Below are 26,927 nucleotides of genomic sequence, written 5' to 3' on the forward strand. Positions count from 1 at the left end.
AGGAGAACCCCCAGATATCTCCTATATCCCACCTAGAGATGAGCTAGGAGAACCCCCAGATACCTCCTATATCCCACCTAGAGATGAGTGAGGAGAACCCCCAGATCCCTCCTATATCCCACCAAGAGATGAGTGAGGAGAACCCCCAGATTCTCCTTATATCCCACCTAGAGATGAGTGAGGAGAACCCCCAGATCCCCCCTATATCCCACCTAGAGATGAGCGAGGAGAACCCCCAGATCCCCCTATATCCCACCTAGAGATGAGTGAGGAGAACCAACAGATCCTCCCTATATCCCACCAAGAGATGAGTGAGGAGAACCCCAAGATTCCCTCTATATCCCACCATTACTCGTAGTACACCCCTCAGAATACCATTTTATTACATCTAGTACACCCCTCAGAATACCATCTTATTACTCCTTGTACACCCCTCAGAATTCCATCTTATTACTCCGAGTACACCCCTCAAAATAACATCTTATTACTCCTAGTACACCCCTCAGAATACCATCTTATTACTCCTAGTACACCCCTCAGAATACCCTCTTATTACTCCTAGAATACCCCTCAGAATACCATCTTATTACTTCTAGTACATCCCTCAGAATACCATCTTATTACTCATAGTACACCCCTCAGAATACCATCTTATTACTCCTAGTACACCCCTCAGAATACCATCTTATTACTCCTAGTACACCCCTCAGAATACCATCTTATTACTCCTAGTACACCCCCCAGAATAGCATCTTATTACTCCTAGTACACCCCGCAGAATACCATCTTATTACTTCTAGTACACCCCTCAGAATATCATTTTATTACTCCTAGTACACCCCTCAGAATACCATCTTATTACTCCTAGTACACCCCGCAGAATACCATCTTATTACTTCTAGTACACCCCTCAGAATATAATTTTATTACTCCTAGTACACCCCTCAGAATACCATCTTATTACTCCTAGTACACCCCTCAGAATATCATTTTATTACTCCTAGTACACCCCTCAGAATACCATCTTATTACTCCTAGTACACCCCTCAGAATACCATCTTATCACTCCTAGTACACCCCTCAGAATACCATCTTATTACTGCTAGTACACCCCTCAGAACACCATCTCATTACTCCTAGTACACCCCTCAGAATACCATACTTCTAGTACACCCCGCAGAATACCATCTTATTACTCGTAATACACCCCTCAGAATACCATCGTATTACTCCTAGTACACCCCTCAGAATACCATACTTCTAGTACACCCCGCAGAATACCATCTTATTACTCGTAATACACCCCTCAGAATACCATCTTATTACTCCTAATACACCCCGTAGAATACCATCTTATTACTCCTAGTACACCCCTCAGAATACCATTGTATTACTCCTAGTACACCCCTCAGAATACCATCTTATTTCTCCTAGTGTACCCCTCAGAATACCATCTTATTACTCCTAGTACACCCCTCAGAATACCATCGTATTACTCCTAGTACACCCCTCAGAATACCATCTTATTTCTCCTAGTGTACCCCTCAGAATACCATCTTATTACTCCTAATACACCGTGCTAAATACCATCTTTTTACTCCTAGTACACCCTTAAGAATACCATCTCATTACTCCTAGTACACCCCGCAGAATACCATCTTATTACTCCTAGTACACCCCTCAGAATACCATCTTATTACTCCAAGTACACCCCTCAGAATACCATCTTATTACTCCTAGTACATGTCTCAGAATACCATCTTATTATTCCTAGTACACCCCTCAGAACACCATCTTATTACTCCTAGTACACCCCTCAGAATACCATCTTATTACTCCTAGTACACCTCTCAGAATACCATCTCATTACTCCTAGTACACCCCGCAGAATACCATCTCATTACTCCTAGTACACCCCTCAGAATAGCATCTTATTACTCCTAGTACACCCTGCAGAATACTATTCTATTACTCCTAATACACCCCTCAGAACACCATCTTATTACTCCTAGTATCCCCCTCAGAATACCATCTTATTACTCCTAGTACACATCTCAGAATACCATCTTTTTACTCCTAGTACACCCCTCAGAATACCATCTTATTACTCCTAGTACACCCCTCAGAATACCATCTTATTACTCCCACTACCCCCCTCAGAATACCATCTTATTACTCGTAGTACACCCCTCAGAACACCCTCTTATTACTCCTAGTATACCCCTCAGAATACCATCTTATTACTTCTAGAACACCCCTCAGAACACGATCTTATTACTTCTAGTACACCCTGCAAAATACTGTTTTATTTCTCCTAATACACCCCTCAGAACACCATCTTATTACTCCTAGTATCCCCCTCAGAATACCATCTTATTACTCCTAGTACACATCTCAGAATACCATATTTTTACTCCTAGTACACCCCTCAGAATACCATCTTATTACTCCTAGTACACCCCTCAGAATACCATCTTATTACTTCCAGTACACCCCTCAGAATACCATCTTATTACTCCTAGTACACCCCTCAGAATACCATCTTATTACTCCTAGTACACCCTGCAGAATACCATCTTATTACTCCTAGTACACCCCTCAGAATACCATCTTATTACTCCCACTACCCCCCTCAGATCCCTCCTATATCCCACCTAGAGATGAGTGAGGATAACCCCCAGATCCCTACTATATCCCACCTAGAGATGAGTGAGGAGAACCCCCAGATCCCTACTATATCCCACCTAGAGATGAGTGAGGGGAACCCCCAGATCCTCCCTATATCCCACCTAGAGATGAGCTAGGAGAACCCCCAGAAGGAGAACCCCCAGATCCCTCCAATATCCCACCTAGAGATGAGTGAGGAGAACCCCCTAGATCCCCCCTATATCACACTTAGAGATGAGCGAGGAGAACCCCCAGATCCCCCCTATATCCCACCCAGAGATGAGTGAGGAGAACCCCAAGATCCCTCCTATATCCCACCTAGAGAAGAGCGAGGAGAACCCCCAGATCCCTCCTATATCCCACCTAGAGATGAGTGAGGATAACCCCCAGGTCCCCCTATATCCCACCTAAAGATCAGTGAGGAGAACCCCCAGATCCCGCCTATATCCCACCTAGAGATGAGCTAGGAGAACCCCCAGATATCTCCTATATCCCACCTAGAGATGAGTGAGGAGAACCCCCAGATCCCCCCTATATCCCACCTAGAGATGAGCGAGGAGAACCCCCAGATCCCTCCTATATCCCACCTAGAGATGAGCGAGGAGAACCCCCAGATCCCTCCTATATCCTACCTAGAGATGAGTGAGGAGAACCCCCAGATCCCTCCTATATCCCACCTAGAGATGAGCTAGGAGAACCCCCCAGATCCCTCCTATATCCCACCTAGAGATGAATGAGGAACCCCCAGATCCTCCCTATATCCCACCTAGAGATGAGTGAGGACAACCCCCAGATCCCCCCTATATGCCACCATGAGATGAGCGAGGAGAACCCCCAGATCCCCCCTATATCCCACCTAGAGATGAGTGAGGAGAACCCCCAGATCCCTCCTATATCCCACCTAGAGATGAGCTAGGAGAACCCCCCAGAAGGAGAACCCCCAGATCCCTCCTATGTCCCACCTAGAGATGAGTGAGGAGAACCCCCAGATCCCTCCTATATCCCACCTAGAGATGAGCTAGGAGAACCCCCCAGATCCCTCCTATATCCCACCTAGAGATGAGTGAGGAGAACCCCCAGATCCCTTCTATATCCCACCTAGAGATGAGTGAGGAGAACCCCTAGATCCCTTCTATATCCCACCAAGAGATGAGTGAGGAGAACCCCCAGATATCTCCTATATCCCACCTAGAGATGAGCTAGGAGAACCCCCAGATACCTCCTATATCCCACCTAGAGATGAGTGAGGAGAACCCCCAGATCCCTCCTATATCCCACCAAGAGATGAGCTAGGAGAACCCCCAGATCCCTCCTATATCCCACCTAGAGATGAGTGAGGAGAACCCCCAGATCCCTCCTATATCCCACCTAGAGATGAGTGAGGAGAACCCCCAGATCCCCCCTATATCCCACCTAGAGATGAGTGAGGAGAACCCCCAGATCCCCCCTATATCCCACCTAGAGATGAGTGAGGAGAACCCCCAGATTCTCCTTATATCCCACCTAGAGATGAGTGAGGAGAACCCCCAGATCCCCCCTATATCCCACCTAGAGATGAGCGAGGAGAACCCCCAGATCCCTCCTATATCCCACCTAGAGATGAGTGAGGAGAACCCCCAGATCCCCCTATATCCCACCTAGAGATGAGTGAGGAGAACCAACAGATCCTCCCTATATCCCACCAAGAGATGAGTGAGGAGAACCCCAAGATTCCCTCTATATCCCACCTAGAGATGAGTGAGAACCCCCAGATCCCCCCTATATCCCACCTAGAGATGAGTGAGAAGAACCCCCAGATCTCTCCTATATCCCACCAAGAGATGAGTGAGGAGAACCCCAAGATTCCCTCTATATCCCACCATTACTCCTAGTACATCCCTTAGAATACCATTTTATTACTTCTAGTACACCGTGCTAAATACCATCTTATTACTCCTAGTACACCCCTCAGAATACCATCTTATTACTCCTTGTACACCCCTCAGAATTCCATCTTATTACTCCGAGTACCCCCCTCAGAATACCATCTTATTACTCCTAGTACACCCCTCAGAATACCATCTTATTACTCCTAGTACACCCCTCAGAATACCCTCTTATTACTCCTAGAATACCCCTCAGAATACCATCTTATTACTTCTAGTACACCCCTCAGAATACCATCTTATTACTCATAGTACACCCCTCAGAATAGCATCTTATTACTCCTAGTACACCCCGCAGAATACCATCTTATTACTCCTAGTACACCCCTCAGAATATCATTTTATTACTCCTAGTACACCCCTCAGAATACCATCTTATTACTCCTAGTACACCCCTCAGAATACCATCTTATCACTCCTAGTACACCCCTCAGAATACCATCTTATTACTGCTAGTACACCCCTCAGAACACCATCTCATTACTCCTAGTACACCCCTCAGAAAACCATACTTCTAGTACACCCCGCAGAATACCATCTTATTACTCGTAATACACCCCTCAGAATACCATCGTATTACTCCTAGTACACCCCTCAGAATACCATCTTATTACTCCTAATACACCCCGCAGAATACCATCTTATTACTCCTAGTACACCCCTCAGAATACCATCGTATTACTCCTAGTACACCCCTCAGAATACCATCTTATTTCTCCTAGTGTACCCCTCAGAATACCATCTTATTACTCCTAGTACACCCCTCAGAATACCATCTTATTACTCCTAATACACCGTGCTAAATACCATCTTTTTACTCCTAGTACACCCTTAAGAATACCATCTCATTACTCCTAGTACACCCCGCAGAATACCATCTTATTACTCCTAGTACACCCCTCAGAATACCATCTTATTACTCCAAGTACACCCCTCAGAATACCATCTTATTACTCCTAGTACATGTCTCAGAATACCATCTTATTACTCCTAGTACACCCCTCAGAACACCATCTTATTACTCCTAGTACACCCCTCAGAATACCATCTTATTACTCCTAGTACACCTCTCAGAATACCATCTTATTACTCCTAGTACACCTCTCAGAATACCATCTCATTACTCCTAGTACACCCCGCAGAATACCATCTCATTACTCCTAGTACACCCCTCAGAATAGCATCTTATTACTCCTAGTACACCCTGCAGAATACTATTCTATTACTCCTAATACACCCCTCAGAACACCATCTTATTACTCCTAGTATCCCCCTCAGAATACCATCTTATTACTCCTAGTACACATCTCAGAATACCATCTTTTTACTCCTAGTACACCCCTCAGAATACCATCTTATTACTCCTAGTACACCCCTCAGAATACCATCTTATTACTCCCACTACCCCCCTCAGAATACCATCTTATTACTCGTAGTACACCCCTCAGAACACCCTCTTATTACTCCTAGTATACCCCTCAGAATACCATCTTATTACTTCTAGAACACCCCTCAGAACACGATCTTATTACTTCTAGTACACCCTGCAGAATACTATTTTATTACTCCTAATACACCCCTCAGAACACCATCTTATTACTCCTAGTATCCCCCTCAGAATACCATCTTATTACTCCTAGTACACAACTCAGAATACCATATTTTTACTCCTAGTACACCCCTCAGAATAGCATCTTATTACTCCTAGTACACCCCTCAGAATACCATCTTATTACTTCCAGTACACCCCTCAGAACACCATCTTATTACTCCTAGTATCCCCCTCAGAATACCATCTTATTACTCCTAGTACACATCTCAGAATACCATATTTTTACTCCTAGTACACCCCTCAGAATAGCATCTTATTACTCCTAGTACACCCCTCAGAATACCATCTTATTACTTCCAGTACACCCCTCAGAATACCATCTTATTACTCCTGGTACACCCCTCAGAATACCATCTTATTACTCCTAGTACACCCTGCAGAATACCATCTTATTACTCCTAGTACACCCCTCAGAATACCATCTTATTACTCCCACTACCCCCCTCAGAATACCATCTTATTACTCGTAGTACACCCCTCAGAACACCCTCTTATTACTCCTAGTATACCCCTCAGAATACCATCTTATTACTTCTAGTACACCCCTCAGAATACCATCTTATTACTCCTAGTACACCCCCCAGAATAGCATCTTATTACTCCTAGTACACCCCCCAGAATAGCATCTTATTACTCCTAGTACACCCCGCAGAATACCATCTTATTACTCCTAGTACACCCCTCAGAATATCATTTTATTACTCCTAGTACACCCCTCAGAATACCATCTTATTACTCCTAGTACACCCCTCAGAATACCATCTTATTACTGCTAGTACACCCCTCAGAACACCATCTCATTACTTCTTGTACACCCCTCAGAATACCATACTTCTAGTACACCCCGCAGAATACCATCTTATTACTCGTAATACACCCCTCAGAATACCATCGTATTACTCCTAGTACACCCCTCAGAATACCATCTTATTACTCCTAATAGACCCCGCAGAATACCATCTTATTACTCCTAGTACACCCCTCAGAATACCATCGTATTACTCCTAGTACACCCCTCAGAATACCATCTTATTTCTCCTAGTGTACCCCTCAGAATACCATCTTATTACTCCTAGTACACCCCTCAGAATACCATCTTATTACTCCTAATACACCGTGCTAAATACCATCTTTTTACTCCTAGTACACCCTTAAGAATACCATCTCATTACTCCTAGTGCACCCCTCAGAATACCATCTTATTACTCCAAGTACACCCCTCAGAATACCATCTTATTACTCCTAGTACATGTCTCAGAATACCATCTTATTACTCCTAGTACATGTCTCAGAATACCATCTTATTACTCCTAGTACACCCCTCAGAATACCATCTTATTACTCCTAGTACACCTCTCAGAATACCATCTCATTACTCCTAGTACACCCCGCAGAATACCATCTCATTACTCCTAGTACACCCCTCAGAATAGCATCTTATTACTCCTAGAACACCCTGCAGAATACTATCTTATTACTCCTAATACACCCCTCAGAACAGCATCTTATTACTCCTAGTATCCCCCTCAGAATTGCATCTTATTACCCCTAGTACACCCCGCAGAATACCATCTTATTACTCCTAGTACACCCCTCAGAATACCATTTTATTACTCCTAGTTCACCCCTCAGAATATCATCTTATTACTCCTAGTACACCCCTCAGAATACCATCTTATCACTCCTAGTACACCCCTCAGTATACCAACTTATTACTGCTAGTACACCCCTAAGAACACCATCTTATTACTCCTAGTACACCCCTCAGAATACCATCTTATTACTCCTAGTACACCCCTCAGAATAGCATCTTATTACTCCTAGTAAACCCCTCCGAATACCATCTTATTACTCCTAGTACACCCCTCAGAATAGCATCTTATTACTCCTAGTACACCCCTCAGAATACCATCTTATTACTCCTAGTACACCCCTCAGAATACCATCTTATTTCTCCTAGTACACCCCTCAGAATACCATCGTATTACTCCTAGTACCCCCCTCATAATACCATCTTATTACTCCTAGTACACCCCTCAGAACACCATCTCATTACTCCCACTACCCCCCTCAGAATACCATCTTATTACTCGTAGTACACCCCTCAGAACACCTTCTTATTACTCCTAGTATACCCCTCAGAATACCATCTTATTACTTCTAGTAAACCCCTCAGAACACGATCTTATTACTTCTAGTACACCCCCCAGAATTCTATCTTATTACTCCTAGTATACCCCTCAGAATACCATCTTATTACTCATAGTACACCCCTCAGAATACCATCTTATTACTCCTAGTACACCCCTCAGAACACCATCCTATTACTCCTAGTACACCCCTCAGAATAGCATCTTATTACCCCTAGTACACCCCGCAGAATACCATCTTATTACTCCTAGTACACCCCTCAGAATACCATTTTATTACTCCTAGTTCACCCCTCAGAATATCATCTTATTACTCCTAGTACACCCCTCAGAATACCATCTTATCACTCCTAGTACACCCCTCAGTATACCAACTTATTACTGCTAGTACACCCCTAAGAACACCATCTTATTACTCCTAGTACACCCCTCAGAATACCATCTTATTACTCCTAGTACACCCCTCAGAATAGCATCTTATTACTCCTAGTAAACCCCTCCGAATACCATCTTATTACTCCTAGTACACCCCTCAGAATAGCATCTTATTACTCCTAGTACACCCCTCAGAATACCATCTTATTACTCCTAGTACACCCCTCAGAATACCATCTTATTTCTCCTAGTACACCCCTCAGAATACCATCGTATTACTCCTAGTACCCCCCTCATAATACCATCTTATTACTCCTAGTACACCCCTCAGAACACCATCTTATTACTCCTAGTACACCCCTCGGAATACCATTTTATTACTCCTAGTACACCCCTCAGAATACCATCTCATTACTCCTAGTACACCCCTCAGAATACCAGCGTATTACTGCTAGTACACCCCTCAGAACACCATCTTATTGCTCCTAGTACACCCCTCAGAATACCATCTTATTACTTCCAGTACACCCCTCAGAATACCATCTTATTACTCCTAGTACACCCCTCAGAATACCATCTTATTACTCCTAGTACACCCCTCAGTATACCAACTTATTACTGCTAGTACACCCCTAAGAACACCATCTTATTACTCCTAGTACACCCCTCAGAATACCATCTTATTACTCCTAGTACACCCCTCAGAATAGCATCTTATTACTCCTAGTAAACCCCTCCGAATACCATCTTATTACTCCTAGTACACCCCTCAGAATAGCATCTTATTACTCCTAGTACACCCCTCAGAATACCATCTTATTACTCCTAGTACACCCCTCAGAATACCATCTTATTTCTCCTAGTACACCCCTCAGAATACCATCGTATTACTCCTAGTACCCCCCTCATAATACCATCTTATTACTCCTAGTACACCCCTCAGAACACCATCTTATTACTCCTAGTACACCCCTCGGAATACCATTTTATTACTCCTAGTACACCCCTCAGAATACCATCTCATTACTCCTAGTACACCCCTCAGAATACCAGCGTATTACTGCTAGTACACCCCTAAGAACACCATCTTATTACTCCTAGTACACCCCTCAGAATACCATCTTATTACTCCTAGTACACCCCTCAGAATAGCATCTTATTACTCCTAGTAAACCCCTCCGAATACCATCTTATTACTCCTAGTACACCCCTCAGAATAGCATCTTATTACTCCTAGTACACCCCTCAGAATACCATCTTATTACTCCTAGTACACCCCTCAGAATACCATCTTATTTCTCCTAGTACACCCCTCAGAATACCATCGTATTACTCCTAGTACCCCCCTCATAATACCATCTTATTACTCCTAGTACACCCCTCAGAACACCATCTTATTACTCCTAGTACACCCCTCGGAATACCATTTTATTACTCCTAGTACACCCCTCAGAATACCATCTCATTACTCCTAGTACACCCCTCAGAATACCAGCGTATTACTGCTAGTACACCCCTCAGAACACCATCTTATTGCTCCTAGTACACCCCTCAGAATACCATCTTATTACTTCCAGTACACCCCTCAGAATACCATCTTATTACTCCTAGTACACCCCTCAGAATACCATCTTATTACTCCTAATACACCCCTCAGAACAGCATCTTATTACTCCTAGTATCCCCCTCAGAATTGCATCTTATTACCCCTAGTACACCCCGCAGAATACCATCTTATTACTCCTAGTACACCCCTCAGAATACCATTTTATTACTCCTAGTTCACCCCTCAGAATATCATCTTATTACTCCTAGTACACCCCTCAGAATACCATCTTATCACTCCTAGTACACCCCTCAGTATACCAACTTATTACTGCTAGTACACCCCTAAGAAAAACATCTTATTACTCCTAGTACACCCCTCAGAATACCATCTTATTACTCCTAGTACACCCCTCAGAATAGCATCTTATTACTCCTAGTAAACCCCTCCGAATACCATCTTATTACTCCTAGTACACCCCTCAGAATACCATCTTATTACTCCTAGTACACCCCTCAGAATACCATCTTATTTCTCCTAGTACACCCCTCAGAATACCATCGTATTACTCCTAGTACCCCCCTCATAATACCATCTTATTACTCCTAGTACACCCCTCAGAACACCATCTCATTACTCCCACTACCCCCCTCAGAATACCATCTTATTACTCGTAGTACACCCCTCAGAACACCTTCTTATTACTCCTAGTATACCCCTCAGAATACCATCTTATTACTTCTAGTAAACCCCTCAGAACACGATCTTATTACTTCTAGTACACCCCCCAGAATTCTATCTTATTACTCCTAGTATACCCCTCAGAATACCATCTTATTACTCATAGTACACCCCTCAGAATACCATCTTATTACTCCTAGTACACCCCTCAGAACACCATCCTATTACTCCTAGTACACCCCTCAGAATAGCATCTTATTACCCCTAGTACACCCCGCAGAATACCATCTTATTACTCCTAGTACACCCCTCAGAATACCATTTTATTACTCCTAGTTCACCCCTCAGAATATCATCTTATTACTCCTAGTACACCCCTCAGAATACCATCTTATCACTCCTAGTACACCCCTCAGTATACCAACTTATTACTGCTAGTACACCCCTAAGAACACCATCTTATTACTCCTAGTACACCCCTCAGAATACCATCTTATTACTCCTAGTACACCCCTCAGAATAGCATCTTATTACTCCTAGTAAACCCCTCCGAATACCATCTTATTACTCCTAGTACACCCCTCAGAATAGCATCTTATTACTCCTAGTACACCCCTCAGAATACCATCTTATTACTCCTAGTACACCCCTCAGAATACCATCTTATTTCTCCTAGTACACCCCTCAGAATACCATCGTATTACTCCTAGTACCCCCCTCATAATACCATCTTATTACTCCTAGTACACCCCTCAGAACACCATCTTATTACTCCTAGTACACCCCTCGGAATACCATTTTATTACTCCTAGTACACCCCTCAGAATACCATCTCATTACTCCTAGTACACCCCTCAGAATACCAGCGTATTACTGCTAGTACACCCCTCAGAACACCATCTTATTGCTCCTAGTACACCCCTCAGAATACCATCTTATTACTTCCAGTACACCCCTCAGAATACCATCTTATTACTCCTAGTACACCCCTCAGAATACCATCTTATTACTCCTAGTACACCCCTCAGAACACCATCTTATTACTCCTAGTACACCCCTCAGAATACCATCTTACTACTCCTAGTACACCCCTCAGAATACCATCATTACTCCTGGTACACCCCTCAGAATACCATCTTATTACTCCTAGTACACCCCTCAGAATTGCATCTTATTACTCCTAGTACACCCCTCAGAACACCATGTTATTACTCCTAGTACACCCCTCAGAATACCATCTTATTACTCCTAGTACACCCCTCAAAATACCATCTCATTACTCCTAGTACACCCCTCAGAATACCAGCGTATTACTGCTAGTACACCCCTCAGAACACCATCTTATTGCTCCTAGTACACCCCTCAGAATACCATCTTCTTACTTCCAGTACACCCCTCAGAATACCATCTTATTACTCCTAGTACACCCCTCAGAATACTATCTTATTACTCCTAGTACACCCCTCAGAAATGCATCTTATTACTCCTAGTGCACCCCTCAGAATACCATCTTACTACTCCTAGTACACCCCTCAGAATACCATCTTATTACTCCTAGTAAACCCCTCAGAATACCATCTCATTACTCCTGGTACACCCCTCAGAATACCATCTTATTTCTCCTAGTACACCCCTCAGAATTGCATCTTATTACTCCTAGTGCACCCCTCAGAATACCATCTTACTACTCCTAGTACACCCCTCAGAATACCATCTTATTACTCCTAGTACACCTCTCAGAACACCATCTTATTACTCCTGGTACACCCCTCAGAATACCATCTTATTACTCCTAGTACATCCCTCAGAATTGCATCTTATTTCTCCTAGTACACCCCTCAGAATACCATCTTATTACTTCTAGTACACCCGGCAGAATACCATCTTATTACACCTAGTACACTCCTCAGAATACCATCTCATTACTTCTAGTACACCCCGCAGAATACCATCTTATTACTTCTAGTACACCCCTCAGAATACCATCTTATTACTCCTAGTACACCCCTCAGAACACCATCTTATTACTCCTTGTACACCCCTCAGAATACCATCTTATTACTCCTAGTACACCCCTCAGAATACCATCTTATTACTCCTAGTATACCCCTCAGAATACCATCTTATTACTCCTAGTAAACCCCTCAGAATACCATCTTATTACTTCCAGTACACCCCTTAGAATACCATCTTATTACTCCAAGTACACCCCTCAGAATACTATCTTATTACTCCTAGTACACCCCTCAGAAATGCATCTTATTACTCCTAGTAAACCCCTCAGAATAGCATCTTATTACTCCTAGTACACCCCTCAGAATACCATTTTATTACTCCTAGTACACCCCTCAGAATACCACCTCATTACTCCTGGTACACCCCTCAGAATACCATCTTATTACTCCTAGTACACCACTCAGAATTGCATCTTATTACTCCTAGTACACCCCTCCGAATACCATCTTACTACTCCTAGTACACCCCTCAGAATACCATATTATTACTCCTAGTACACCTCTCAGAACACCATCTTATTACTCCTGGTACACCCCTCAGAATACCATCTTATTACTTCCAGTACACCCCTCAGAATACCATCTTATTACTTCTAGTACACCCCTCAGAATACCATCTTATTACTCCTAGTAAACCCCTCAGAATACCATCTTATTACTTCCAGGACACCCCGCAGAATACCATCTTATTACTCCTAGTACACCCCTCAGAATACCATCTTATTACTCCTAGTACACCTCTCCGAATACCATCTTATTACTTCCAGTACACCCTGCAGAATACAATCTTATGACTCCTAGTACACCCCTCAGAATACCATCTTATAACTTCCAGTACACCCCGCAGAATACCATCTTATTACTCCTAGTACACCCTTCAGAATACCATCTTATTACTCCTAGTACACCCCGCAGAATAACATCTTATTACCCCTAGTACACGCCTCAGAATACCATGTTATTATTTCCAGTACACCCCGCAGAATACCATCTTATTACTCCTAGTACACCCCTCAGAATACCAGCGTATTACTCCTAGTACACCCTGCGAAATAACATCTTATTACTCCTAGTACACCACTCAGAATTGCATCTTGTTACCCCTAGTACACCCCTCAGAATATCATCTTATTACTCCTAGTACACCCCTCAGAATACCATACTTCTAGTACACCCCGCAAAATACCATCTTATTACTTGTAATACACCCCTCAGAATACCATCGTATTACTCCTAGTACACCCCTCAGAATACCATCTTATTACTCCTAATACACCCCGCAGAATACCATCTTATTACTCCTAGTACACCCCTCAGAATACCATCTTATTTCTCCTAGTGTACCCCTCAGAATACCATCTTATTACTCCTAGTACACCCCTCAGAATACCATCTTATTACTTCTAATACACCGTGCTAAATACCATCTTTTTACTCGTAGTACGACCTTAAGAATACCATCTCATTACTCCTAGTACAACCCGCAGAATACCATCTTATTACTCCTAGTACACCGCTCAGAACACCATCTTATTACTCCTAGTACATCCCCCAGAAGAGCATCTTATAACTCCTAGTATACCCCTCAGAATACCATCTTATTACTCCTAGTACACCCCTCAGAATACCATCTTATTACTCCTAGTACACCCCTCAGAATACGTTCTTATTACTCCTGTTACACCCCTAAGAATACCATCTTATTACTCCTAGTACACCCCTCAGAATACCATCTAATTACTCCTAGTACACCCCTCAGAATACCATGTTATTACTCCTAGTACACCCCTCAAAATACCATCTTTTTACTCCTAGTACACCGTGCTAAATACCATCTTATTCCTTCTAGTACACCCCGCAGAATTCCATCTTATTACTCCTAGTACACCCCGCAGAATTCCATCTTATTACTCCTAGTACACCCCACAGAATACCATCTTATTACTCCTAGTACACCGCTCAGAATACCATCCTGTTACTCCTAGTACACTCCTCAGAATACCATCTTATTACTCCTAGTAAACCCCTCAGAATACCATCTTATTACTCCTAGTACACCCCGCAGAATACCATCTTATTACTCCTAGTACACCCCTCAGAATACCATCTTATTACTTCCAGTACACCCCGCAGAATGCCATCTTATTAAACCTAGTACACCCCGCAGAATACCATCTTATTACTTCTAGTACACCCCTCAGAATACCATCTAATTACTCCTAGTACAACCCTCAGAATACCATCTTATTACTCCTAGTACACCCCTCAGAATACCATCTTATTACTCCTAGTACACGCCTCAGAATACCATCTTATTACTTCCAGTACACCCCGCAGAATACCATCTTATTACTCATAGTACACACCGCAGAATGCCATCTTATTACTCCTAGTACACCCCTCAGAATACCATTTTATTACTCCTAGTACACCCCTCAGAACACCATCTTATTATTCCTAGTAAACCCCTCAGAATGCCATCTTTTTACTCCTAGTACACCGTGCTAAATACAATCTTATTACTTCTAGTACACCCCTCATAATACCATCTTATTACTCCTAGTACACCCTGCTGAATACCATCTTATTACTCCTAGTACACCCCTCAGAATATCATCTTATTACTCCTAGTACACCCCTCAGAACGCCATCTTATTACTCCTAGTACACCCCTCAGAATACCATCTTATTACTCCTAGTACACCCCGCAGAATACCATCTCATTACTCCTAGTCCACCCTGCAGAATACCATCTCATTACTCCTAGTACACCCCTCAAAATACCATCTTATTACTCCTAGTACACCCCTCAGAATACCATCTCATTACTCCTAGTATACCCCACAGAATACCATATTATTACTCCTAGTACACCCCTCAGAATACCATCTCATTACTCCTAGTACACCCCTCAGAATACCATCTTATTACTCCTAGTACACCACTCAGAATACCATCTTATTACTCCTAGTACACCCCTCAGAATACCATCTTATTACTCCTAGTACACCCCTCAGAATACCATCTTATTACTCCTTGTACACCCCTCAGAACACCATCTTATTACTCCTAGTACACCCCTCAGAATACCATCTTATTACTCCTAGTACACCCCGCAGAATACCATCTTATTACTCCTAGTACACCCCTCAGAATACCATCTTATTACTCCTAGTACACCCCGCAGAATACCATCTCATTACTCCTAGTACACCCCTCAGAATACCATCTTATTACTCCTAGTACAACCCTCAGAATAACATCTTATTACTCATAGTACACCCCGCAGAATAGCATCTTATTACTCCTAGTACACCCATTAGAATGGCATCTTATTACTCCTAGTACACCCCGCAGAATACCATCTTATAACTGCCAGTACACCCCGCAGAATATCATCTTATTACTCCTAGTACACCCCGCAGAATATCATCTTATTACTCCTAGTACACCCCGCAGAATATCATCTTATTACTCCTAGTACATTCCGCAGAATACCATCTTATTACTCCTAATACACCCCGCAGAATACCATCTTATTACTCCTAGTACATCCCTCAGAACACCATATTATTACTCCTAGTACACCCCTCAGAATACCATCTTCTTACTCCTAGTAGACCCCGCAGAATACCATCGTATTACTCCTAGTACACCCCGCAGAATACCATCTTATTACTCCTAGTACACCCCTCAGAACACCATCTTATTACTGCTAGTACACCCCTCAGAATACCATCTTATTACTCCTAGTACACCCCTCAGAATACCATCTTATTACTCCTTGTACACCCCTCAGAACACCATCTTATTACTCCTAGTACACCCCTCAGAATACCATCTTATTACTCCTAGTACACCCCGCAGAATACCATCTTATTACTCCTAGTACACCCCTCAGAATACCATCTTATTACTCCTAGTACACCCCGCAGAATACCATCTCATTACTCCTAGTACACCCCTCAGAATACCATCTTATTACTCCTAGTACAACCCTCAGAATAACATCTTATTACTCATAGTACACCCCGCAGAATAGCATCTTATTACTCCTAGTACACCCATTAGAATGGCATCTTATTACTCCTAGTACACCCCGCAGAATACCATCTTATAACTGCCAGTACACCCCGCAGAATATCATCTTATTACTCCTAGTACACCCCGCAGAATATCATCTTATTACTCCTAGTACACCCCGCAGAATATCATCTTATTACTCCTAGTACATTCCGCAGAATACCATCTTATTACTCCTAATACACCCCGCAGAATACCATCTTATTACTCCTAGTACATCCCTCAGAACACCATATTATTACTCCTAGTACACCCCTCAGAATACCATCTTCTTACTCCTAGTAGACCCCGCAGAATACCATCGTATTACTCCTAGTACACCCCGCAGAATACCATCTTATTACTCCTAGTACACCCCTCAGAACACCATCTTATTACTGCTAGTACACCCCTCAGAATACCATCTTTTTACTCCTAGTACACCGTGCTAAATACCATCTTATTACTCCTAGTATACCCCGCAGAATTCCATCTCATTACTCCTAGTACACCCCTCAGAATACCATCTTATTACTCCTAGTACACCCTGCTGAATACCATCTTATTACTCCTAGTACACCCCTCAGAATACCTTCTTATTACTCCTAGTACACCCCTCAGAATACCTTCTTATTACTCCTAGTACACCCCTCAGAATATCATCTTATTACTCCTAGTACACCCCGCAGAATACCATCTCATTACTCCTAGTACACCCTGCAGAATACTATCTCATTACTCCTAGTACACCCCTCAGAATACCATCTTATTACTCCTAGTACACCCCTCAGAATACCATCTCATTACTCCTAGTATACCCCACAGAATACCATCTTATTACTCCTAGTACACCCTGCAGAATACCATCTTATTACTCCTAGTACACCCCTCAGAACAACATCTTATTACTGCTAGTACACCCCTCAGAATACCATCTTTTTACTCCTAGTACACCGTGCTAAATACCATCTTATTACTCCTAGTAAACCCCGCAGAATTCCATCTTATTACTCCTAGTACACCCCTCAGAGTACCATCTTATTACTCCTAGTACACCCCGCAGAATACCATCTCATTACTCCTAATACACCCCGCAGAATACCATCTTATTAGTCCTAGTACACCCCTTAGAATACCATCTTATTACTCCTAGTACAACCCTCAGAATACCATCTTATTACTCCTAGTACACCCCTCAGAATACCTTCTTATTACTCCTGTTACACCCCGCAGAATACCATCTTATTACTCCTAGTACACCCCTCAGAATACCATCTTATTACTCCTAGTACAGCCCTCAGAATACCATCTTTTTACTCCTAGTAAACCCCTCAGAATACCATCTTATTACTCCTAGTACACCCCTCAGAATACCATCTTATTACTCCTACTACAACCCTCAAAATACCATCTTTTTACTCTTAGTACACCGTGCTAAATACCATCTTATAACTTCTAGTACACCCCGCAGAATTCCATCTTATGACTCCTAGTACACCCCACAGAATACCATCTTATTACTGCTAGTACACCCCTAAGAATACCATCTTATTATTCCTAGTACACCCCTCAGAATACCATCTTATTACTCCTACTACACCCCTCAGAATACCATCTTATTACTTCCAGTACACCCCGCAGAATACCATCTTATTACTCCTAGTACACCCTGCAGAATACCATCTTATTACTCCTAGTACACCCCTCAGAATACCATCTTATTACTCCTAGTACACCCCTAGGAATACCATCTTATTATTCCTCGTACACCCATCAGAATACCATCTTATTACTCCTACTACACCCCTCGGAATACCATCTTATTACTTCCAGTACACCCCACAAAATACCATCTTATTACTCCTAGTACACCCTGCAGAATACCATCTTATTACTCCTAGGACACCCCGCAGAATACCATCTTATTATTCCTAGTACACCCCTCAGAATACCATCTTATTACTCCTAGTACACCCCTCAGAATACCATCTTATTACTCCTAGTACACCCCTCAGAATGCCATCTTATTATTCCTAGTACACCCCTCAGAATACCATCTTATTACTCCTAGTACACCCCTCAGAATACCATCTTATTACTCCTAGTATACCCCTCAGAATACCATCTTATTACTCCTAGTTCACCCCTCAGAATACCATCTCATTACTCCCAGTACACGCCGCAGAATACCATCTTATTACTCCTAGTACACCCCTCAGAATACCATCTTATTACTCCTAGTACACCCCTCAGAATACCATCTTATTACTCCTAGTACACCCCTCAGAATACCTTCTTATTACTCCTGTTACACCCCGCAGAATACCATCTTATTACTCCTAGTACACCCCTCAGAATACCATCTTATTACTCCTAGTACACCCCTCAGAATACCATCTTATTACTCCAAGTACACCCCTCAGAATACCATCTTATTACTTCCAGTATTCCCCGCAGAATACCATCTTATTACTCCTAGTACACCCTGCAGAATACCATCTTATTACTCCTAGTACACCCCTCAGAATACCATCTTATTACTCCTAGAACACCTCTCAGAATACCATCTTATTACTCCTAGTACATCCCTCAGAATACCATCTTATTACTCCTAGTACACCCCTCAGAACACCATCTTATTACTCCTAGTACACCCCTCAGAATACCATCTTATTACTCCTAGTACACCCCAGAGAATACATTCTTATTACTCCTAGTACACCCCTAAGAATACCATCTTATTATTCCTAGTACACCCCTCAGAATACCATCTTATTACTCCTACTACACCCCTCAGAATACCATCTTATTACTTCCAGTATTCCCCGCAGAATACCATCTTATTACTCCTAGTACACCCTGCAGAATACCATCTTATTACTCCTAGTACACCCCTCAGAATACCATCTTATTACTCCTAGTACAACCTGCAGAATACCATCTTATTACTCCTAGGACACCCCGCAGAATACCATCTTATTATTCCTAGTACACCCCTCAGAATACCATCTTATTACTCCTAGTACACCCCTCAGAATACCATCTTATTACTCCTTGTACACTCCTCAGAATACCATCTTATTACTCCTAGTACACCCCTCAGAACACCATTTTATTACTCCTAGAACACCTATCAGAATACCATCTCATTACTCCCATTACACCCCACAGAATACCATCTTATTTCTCCTAGTACACCGTGCTAAATACCATCTTATTACTCCTAGTGCACCCCTCAGAATACCATCTCATTACTCCTAGTACACCCCTCAGAATACCATCTTATTACTCCTAGTACACCCCTCAGAATACCATCTCATTACTCCTAGTACACCCCTCAGAATACCATACTTCTAGTACACCCCGCAGAATATCATCTTATCACTCGTAATACACCCCTCAGAATACCATCGTATTACTCCTAGTACACCCCTCAGAATACCATCTTATTACTCCTAATACACCCCGCAGAATACCATCTTATTATTCCTAGTGTACCCCTCAGAATACCATCTTATTACTCCTAGTACACCCCTCAGAATACCATCTTATTACTCCTAATACACCGTGCTAAATACCATCTTTTTATTCCTAGTACACCCTTAAGAATACCATCTCATTACTCCTAGTACACCCCGCAGAATACCATCTTATTACTCCTAGTACACCCCTCAGAATACCATCTTATTACTCCTAGTACATGTCTCAGAATACCATCTTATTACTCCTAGTACACCCCTCAGAACACCATCTTATTACTCCTAGTACACCCCTCAGAATACCATCTTATTACTCCTAGTACACCTCTCAGAATACCATCTCATTACTCCTAGTACACCCCGCAGAATACCATCTCATTACTCCTAGTACACCCCTCAGAATAGCATCTTATTACTCCTAGTACACCCTGCAGAATACTATCTTATTACTCCTAATACACCCCTCAGAACACCATCTTATTACTCCTAGTATCCCCCTCAGAATACCATCTTATTACTCCTAGTACACATCTCAGAATACCATCTTTTTACTCCTAGTACACCCCTCAGAATACCATCTTATTACTCCTAGTACACCCCTCAGAATACCATCTTATTACTCCCACTACCCCCCTCAGAATACCATCTTATTACTCGTAGTACACCCCTCAGAATACCATCTTATTACTTCTAGTACACCCCTCAGAATACCATCTTATTACTCCTAGTACACCCCTCAGAATAGCATCTTATTACTCCTAGTACACCACGCAGAATACCATCTTATTACTCCTAGTACAACCCTCAGAATACCATATTATTACTCCTAGTACACCCCTCAGAATACCGTCTTATTACTCCTAGTGCACCCCTCAGAATACCATCTTATTACTCCTATTACACCCCTCAGAATACCATTTTATTACTCCTAGTACACCCCTCAAAATACCATCTTATTACTCCTAGTACACCCCTCAGAATACCATCTTATCACTCCTAGTACACCCCTCAGAATACCATCTTATTACTCCTAGTATCCCCCTCAGAATACCATCTTATTACTCCTAGTACACCCCTCAGAATACCATCTTATTACTCCTAGTACACCCCTCAGAATACCATCTTATTACTCCTAGTACACCCCTCAGAACACCATCTTATTACTCCTAGTACACCCCTCAGAATACCATCTTATTACTCCTAGTACACCCCTCAGAATACCATCTTATTACTCCTAGTACACCTCTCAGAATACCATCTTATTACTCCTAGTACACCCCTCAGAATACCATCTTATTACTCCTAGTACACCCCTCAGAACACCATCTTATTACTCCTAGTACACCCCTCAGAATACCATCTTATTACTCCTAGTACACCCCTCAGAATACCATCTTATTACTCCTAGTACACCCCTCAGAATACCATCTTATTACTCCTAGTACCCCCCTCAGAATACCTTCTTATTACTCCTAGTACACCCCTCAGAATACCATCTTATTACTCCTAGTACACTCCTCAGAATACCATCTTATTACTCCTAGTACACCGTGCTTAATACCATCTTATTACTCCTAGTACACCCCTCAGAATACCATCTTATTACTCCTAGTACTCCCCTCAGAATACCATCATATTACTCCTAGTATCCCCCTCAGAATACCATCTTATTTCTCCTAGTACCCCCCTCAGAATACCATCGTATTACTCCTAGTACACCGTGCTAAATACCATCTTATTACTTCTAGTACACCCCGCAGAATTCCATCTTATTACTCCTAGTACACCCCTCAGAATACCATCTTATTACTCCTAGTACACCCCTCAGAATACCATCTTATTACTCCTAGTACATCCCTCAGAATACCATCTTATTACTCCTAGTACATCCCTCAGAATACCATCTTATTACTCCTAGTACACCCCTCAGAATACCATCTTATTACTCCTAGTACATCCCTCAGAATACCATCTTATTACTCCTAGTTCACTCCTCAGAATACCATCTTATTACTTCTAGTACACCCCTCAGAATACCATCTTATTACTCCTAGTACATCCCTCAGAATACCATCTTATTACTCCTAGTACACTCCTCAGAATACCATCTTATTACTTCTAGTACATCCCTCAGAATACCATCTTATTACTCCTAGTACATCCCTCAGAATACCATCTTATTACACCTAGTACACTCCTCAGAATACCATCTCATTACTTCTAGTACACCCCGCAGAATACCATCTTATTACTCCTAGTACACCCCTCAGAACACCATCTTATTACTCCTAGTACACCCCTCAGAATACCATCTTATTACTCCTAGTACACCCCTCAGAATACCATATTATTACTCCTAGTACACCCCTCAGAATACCATCTTATTACTCCTAGTACACCCCTCAGAATACCATCTTATTACTCCTAGTACACCCCTCAGAATACCATCTTATTACTCCTAGTAAACCGCGCAGAATTCGATCTTATTACTTCTAGTACACCCCTCAGAATACCATCTTATTACTCCTAGTACACCCCTCAGAATACCATCTTATTACTCCTAGTACCCCCCTCAGAATACCATCTTATTACTCCTAGTACACCCCTCAGAATACCATCTTATTACTCCTAGTACACTCCTCAGAATACCATCTTATTACTCCTAGTATCCCCCTCAGAATACCATCTTATTACTCCTAATACACCATGCTAAATACCATCTTATTACTCCTAGTACACCCCTCAGAATACCATCTTATTACTCCTAGTACACCCCTCAGAATACCATCTTATTACTCCTAGTATCCCCCTCAGAATGCTGTCTTATTTCTCCTAGTACCCCCCTCAGAATACCATCTTATTACTCCTAGTACACCCCTCAGAATACCATCTTATTACTCCTAGTACACTAGGGGTGTGAATCGCCAAGAATTTGGCGATTCGATTCGAATCGCGATACCAGTGTGGCGATTCGATATATCGCGATATATCGCGATACCGTCTAGGTGACGATACATCGCGATATATCGCCCACCTGGGAGCATTCATAGATCCCAATAGACGCCGCTGTCAGCTTTGACAGCGGCGATCTAGTACTCCGGTGCTCACTTTTCTCATGTTATCCTGTCCGGGCTGCAAAATAAAATAAAACACACTTTATCTTACCTGCCAACGAGCCCGCGGAGCTCCGGTACAGGTGTTGGGTCCCCGGGCTGTATTCTTCTTACTTCCTGTTAGTCCGGCACGTCACATGGAGCTTCAGCCTATCACCAGCGGAGGCGGGACATCGCTGCGGCCAGTGATAGGCTGAAGCTCCATGTGACGTGCCGGACTAACAGGAAGTAAGATGAATACAGCCCGGGGACCCAACACCTGTACCGGAGCTCCGCGGGCTCGTTGGCAGGTAAGATAAAGTGCGTTTTATTAAAAATTCCACATCCCTAAAAGAATCGATTCAAAAATATTTTGAATCGATTCTGTATCGGCAAATGAAAAATCGCGATTATCGCGAGAATCGATTTTTTCTTACATCCCTATAGTACACCATGCGAAATACCATTATATTACTTCTAGTACACCCCGCAGAATTCCATCTTATTACTCCTAGTACACCCCTCAGAATACCATCTTATTAATCCTAGTACACCCCTCAGAATACCATCTTATTACTCCTAGTACACCCCTCAGAATACCATCTTATTTCTCCTAGTACACTCCTCAGAATACCATCTTATTACTCCTAGTACACTCCTCAGAATACCATCTTATTACTCCTAGTACACCATGCGAAATACCATTATATTACTTCTAGTACACCCCGCAGAATTCCATCTTATTACTCCTAGTACACCCCTCAGAATACCATCTTATTAATCCTAGTACACCCCTCAGAATACCATCTTATTACTCCTAGTACACCCCTCAGAATACCATCTTATTTCTCCTAGTACACCCCTCAGAATACCATCTTATTACTCCTAGTACACCCCTCAGAATACCATCTTATTACTTCTAGTACACCCCTCAGAATACCATCTTATTACTCCTAGTACACCCTGCAGAATACCATCTTATTACTCCTAGTACACCCCTCAGAGTACCATCTTATTACTCCTAGTACACCCCTCAGAATACCATCTTATTTCTCCTAGTACACCCCTCAGAATACCATCTTATTACTTCTAGTACACCCCTCAGAATACCATCTTATTACTTCTAGTACACCCCTCAGAATACCATCTTATTACTCCTAGTACACCCCGCAGAATACCATCTTTTTACTTCTAGTTCTCCTGACCTTAAGGGGGGGGAGGGGACTCAGGGACCTCTAGGGGACATTCTCACGTGTGACCTCTGACTTTCTCTGTCCTTTGACTATACAGATTGTGGGCGCAGGAAGATGGCTGTGGACCGAATCGTGGGGGGACAGGATGCCTCCCTAGGTCAGTGGCCGTGGCAGGTCAGCCTGAGATACGATGGTGCACACCTCTGTGGGGGCTCCTTAATCTCCAGTGAGTGGGTCCTCACTGCGGCGCACTGCTTCCCTGAGTGAGTAGACTCCAGTGAGAACAGACGAGTGTGCACTCACTGCAATAGATCATAGTGACACTCTCACTTTATCCTCAGAAGGAACCGTGTGGTCAGTCTGTGGAAGGTGTTTGCAGGTGGCGAACCCCATGTGTTACCCCGCGATAATCTGCACAGTGTGAGGAGCATCATATATCATGGCGGGTATTTACCCTTCATATACACCGACAGTGAAGAGAACAGCAATGACATCGCTCTGGTGCACTTGATCACCCCCCTCACACTCACAGGTACAGACAAGTGCACACTCACACCTGACATATGTGCAGTAACAAGAATGACCAGCAGGTGGCAGTGCAGGAATATGTTCTATTATGTTATAGAGCCAGATCATTTGTTTTCTATAACGCCATGAAATATATGTAATAACTCATTATTTTATAGTGAGTGCAGCTCTGGAGTATAATACAGCAGAATAGCGAGTCCAGCTCTGGAGTAAGGTTGGGTGTGTCTGTGCTCCTGTGACTTCCAGCAAACTTCCAGAGAAGCAGACTTTTCTTCCGCCCCTCCCCAGGTGTGTGGCAGACTCCTGGGTAGGGGTCTCTGCTATGGAGCCCCGGGAATCCAGGACTTCATTTTGCGCTCCCCGTTCTAGGCCGGAGGGGTGTGTGCGCGAACATGCAACGGCCAGTAGCCAGGATGGGGTCAGAAGATCGACCAGGGCCCACAGCAATGTGGGGCCCCCTCCCCCATCCCCAGCTGGGAGCTGCAAAGCTTCTAGCAAAAGTTCATCCAGGCCAAGAAGCTCATCCAGGCAGAGGAATGGAGTAAAGGCGTCTACATCAGGTTCCCCAGAACCCCAGCAATGGGGGGTAAAGGGGCCAAGGGAATCCCTGGCAATATTCACATCCAGAATGCCGGCCAAGATGGCTCAATATGAGGAGCTTGGGAAGCAGCTCAGAGGAATAAGAGCGGATTTAAAATTTGCCCGCTACCAAGTGGATCAGTCATCCAGGGCCAAGAAGGCAGCATTTGCCGCTAAGGTAAAAACATTAAAGAAAAAAGTGTAGGAGATTGTGCGGATGAGGTCTGACATTGTGGAAGGTGCCGGCATTTTCCGTGAGAAATTTGTCCATGGTGCTCGTTTCTCTGGTATGCCGGTCTCCAGAGATGATGATTGCCAGAGTGAGGAGGAGGAGATGGAGGAAGGTGAAGGAGGTGAGGAGAGCAATGTGAGTGAGGGGGATATGGATACTAATTCTGTGCGTGACACCACTGCTACCCCTGACCCCCCACTTACCCTGAGTGAAGACCGTGTGAACCCGGCTCATGTGGCCTTACCTACCTCCAGTGATGAAGATGATAATGATGATGGCAGTGACTGCAGTCAAGGCAGCGGCTTGGCGGATGGGGGTCTCCTGCGGGCGATTGTAATGCAGGAGTCCCCCACCCGTCTGGAAAACTTCTCTTTTGGAGAGGATTAAGGCCCAGAGGAGGAGAGGAAGAATAAAAAAGCGAAGGGCAGGAAGAGGAAGAAAACGCAAGGACAAGTGAAGTTTGTCTTTTCTCCCTTCAAGCAGTCTGGGTCGGCTGAAAGGTCGGTTCAGGGTGCTGGGTCCCCCAACCTGCCAGACCCCGTTTCTGTAGTGGAGCGGGGCCAGCATGGGGGATACAGTAGTGCACCCAAAATGGCCGCGGGTACTATAGAAAAAAAAGGGCACCCTCCTGTGAGGGGGGAGGGTGTCCAGTCACCAGAAAATGGTGGCAGATTCCCTTGTTCGGGGGGCGGTACAGGTCCTGGCACTGCAGGGCACTCCCCTGTGAGGGGGGGGAGTGTTCGGGCACCGGACCTTGTTGGTTCAGGGGGCGGTCCCCTAGGTGATGCAGT

The 26,927-nt window shown here is 43.3% G+C and overlaps 1 protein-coding gene across 1 annotated transcript in view; it reads left to right on the forward strand.

The window, feature by feature from the left end:
- HPN (hepsin) overlaps positions 1-26,927 on the forward strand; it is a 98,523-nt gene that overhangs the window by 47,030 nt on the left and 24,566 nt on the right. The window contains exons 4-5 of the mRNA XM_056554271.1: positions 24,895-25,060; positions 25,139-25,329. Of these exons, the coding sequence (XP_056410246.1) occupies positions 24,895-25,060; positions 25,139-25,329 (357 nt within the window). The remainder of the gene's footprint in view (positions 1-24,894; positions 25,061-25,138; positions 25,330-26,927) is intronic.

The sequence above is a fragment of the Hyla sarda genome, unplaced genomic scaffold, assembly GCF_029499605.1.
Source record: "Hyla sarda isolate aHylSar1 unplaced genomic scaffold, aHylSar1.hap1 scaffold_646, whole genome shotgun sequence".
Classification (NCBI taxonomy): Eukaryota; Metazoa; Chordata; class Amphibia; order Anura; family Hylidae; genus Hyla; species Hyla sarda.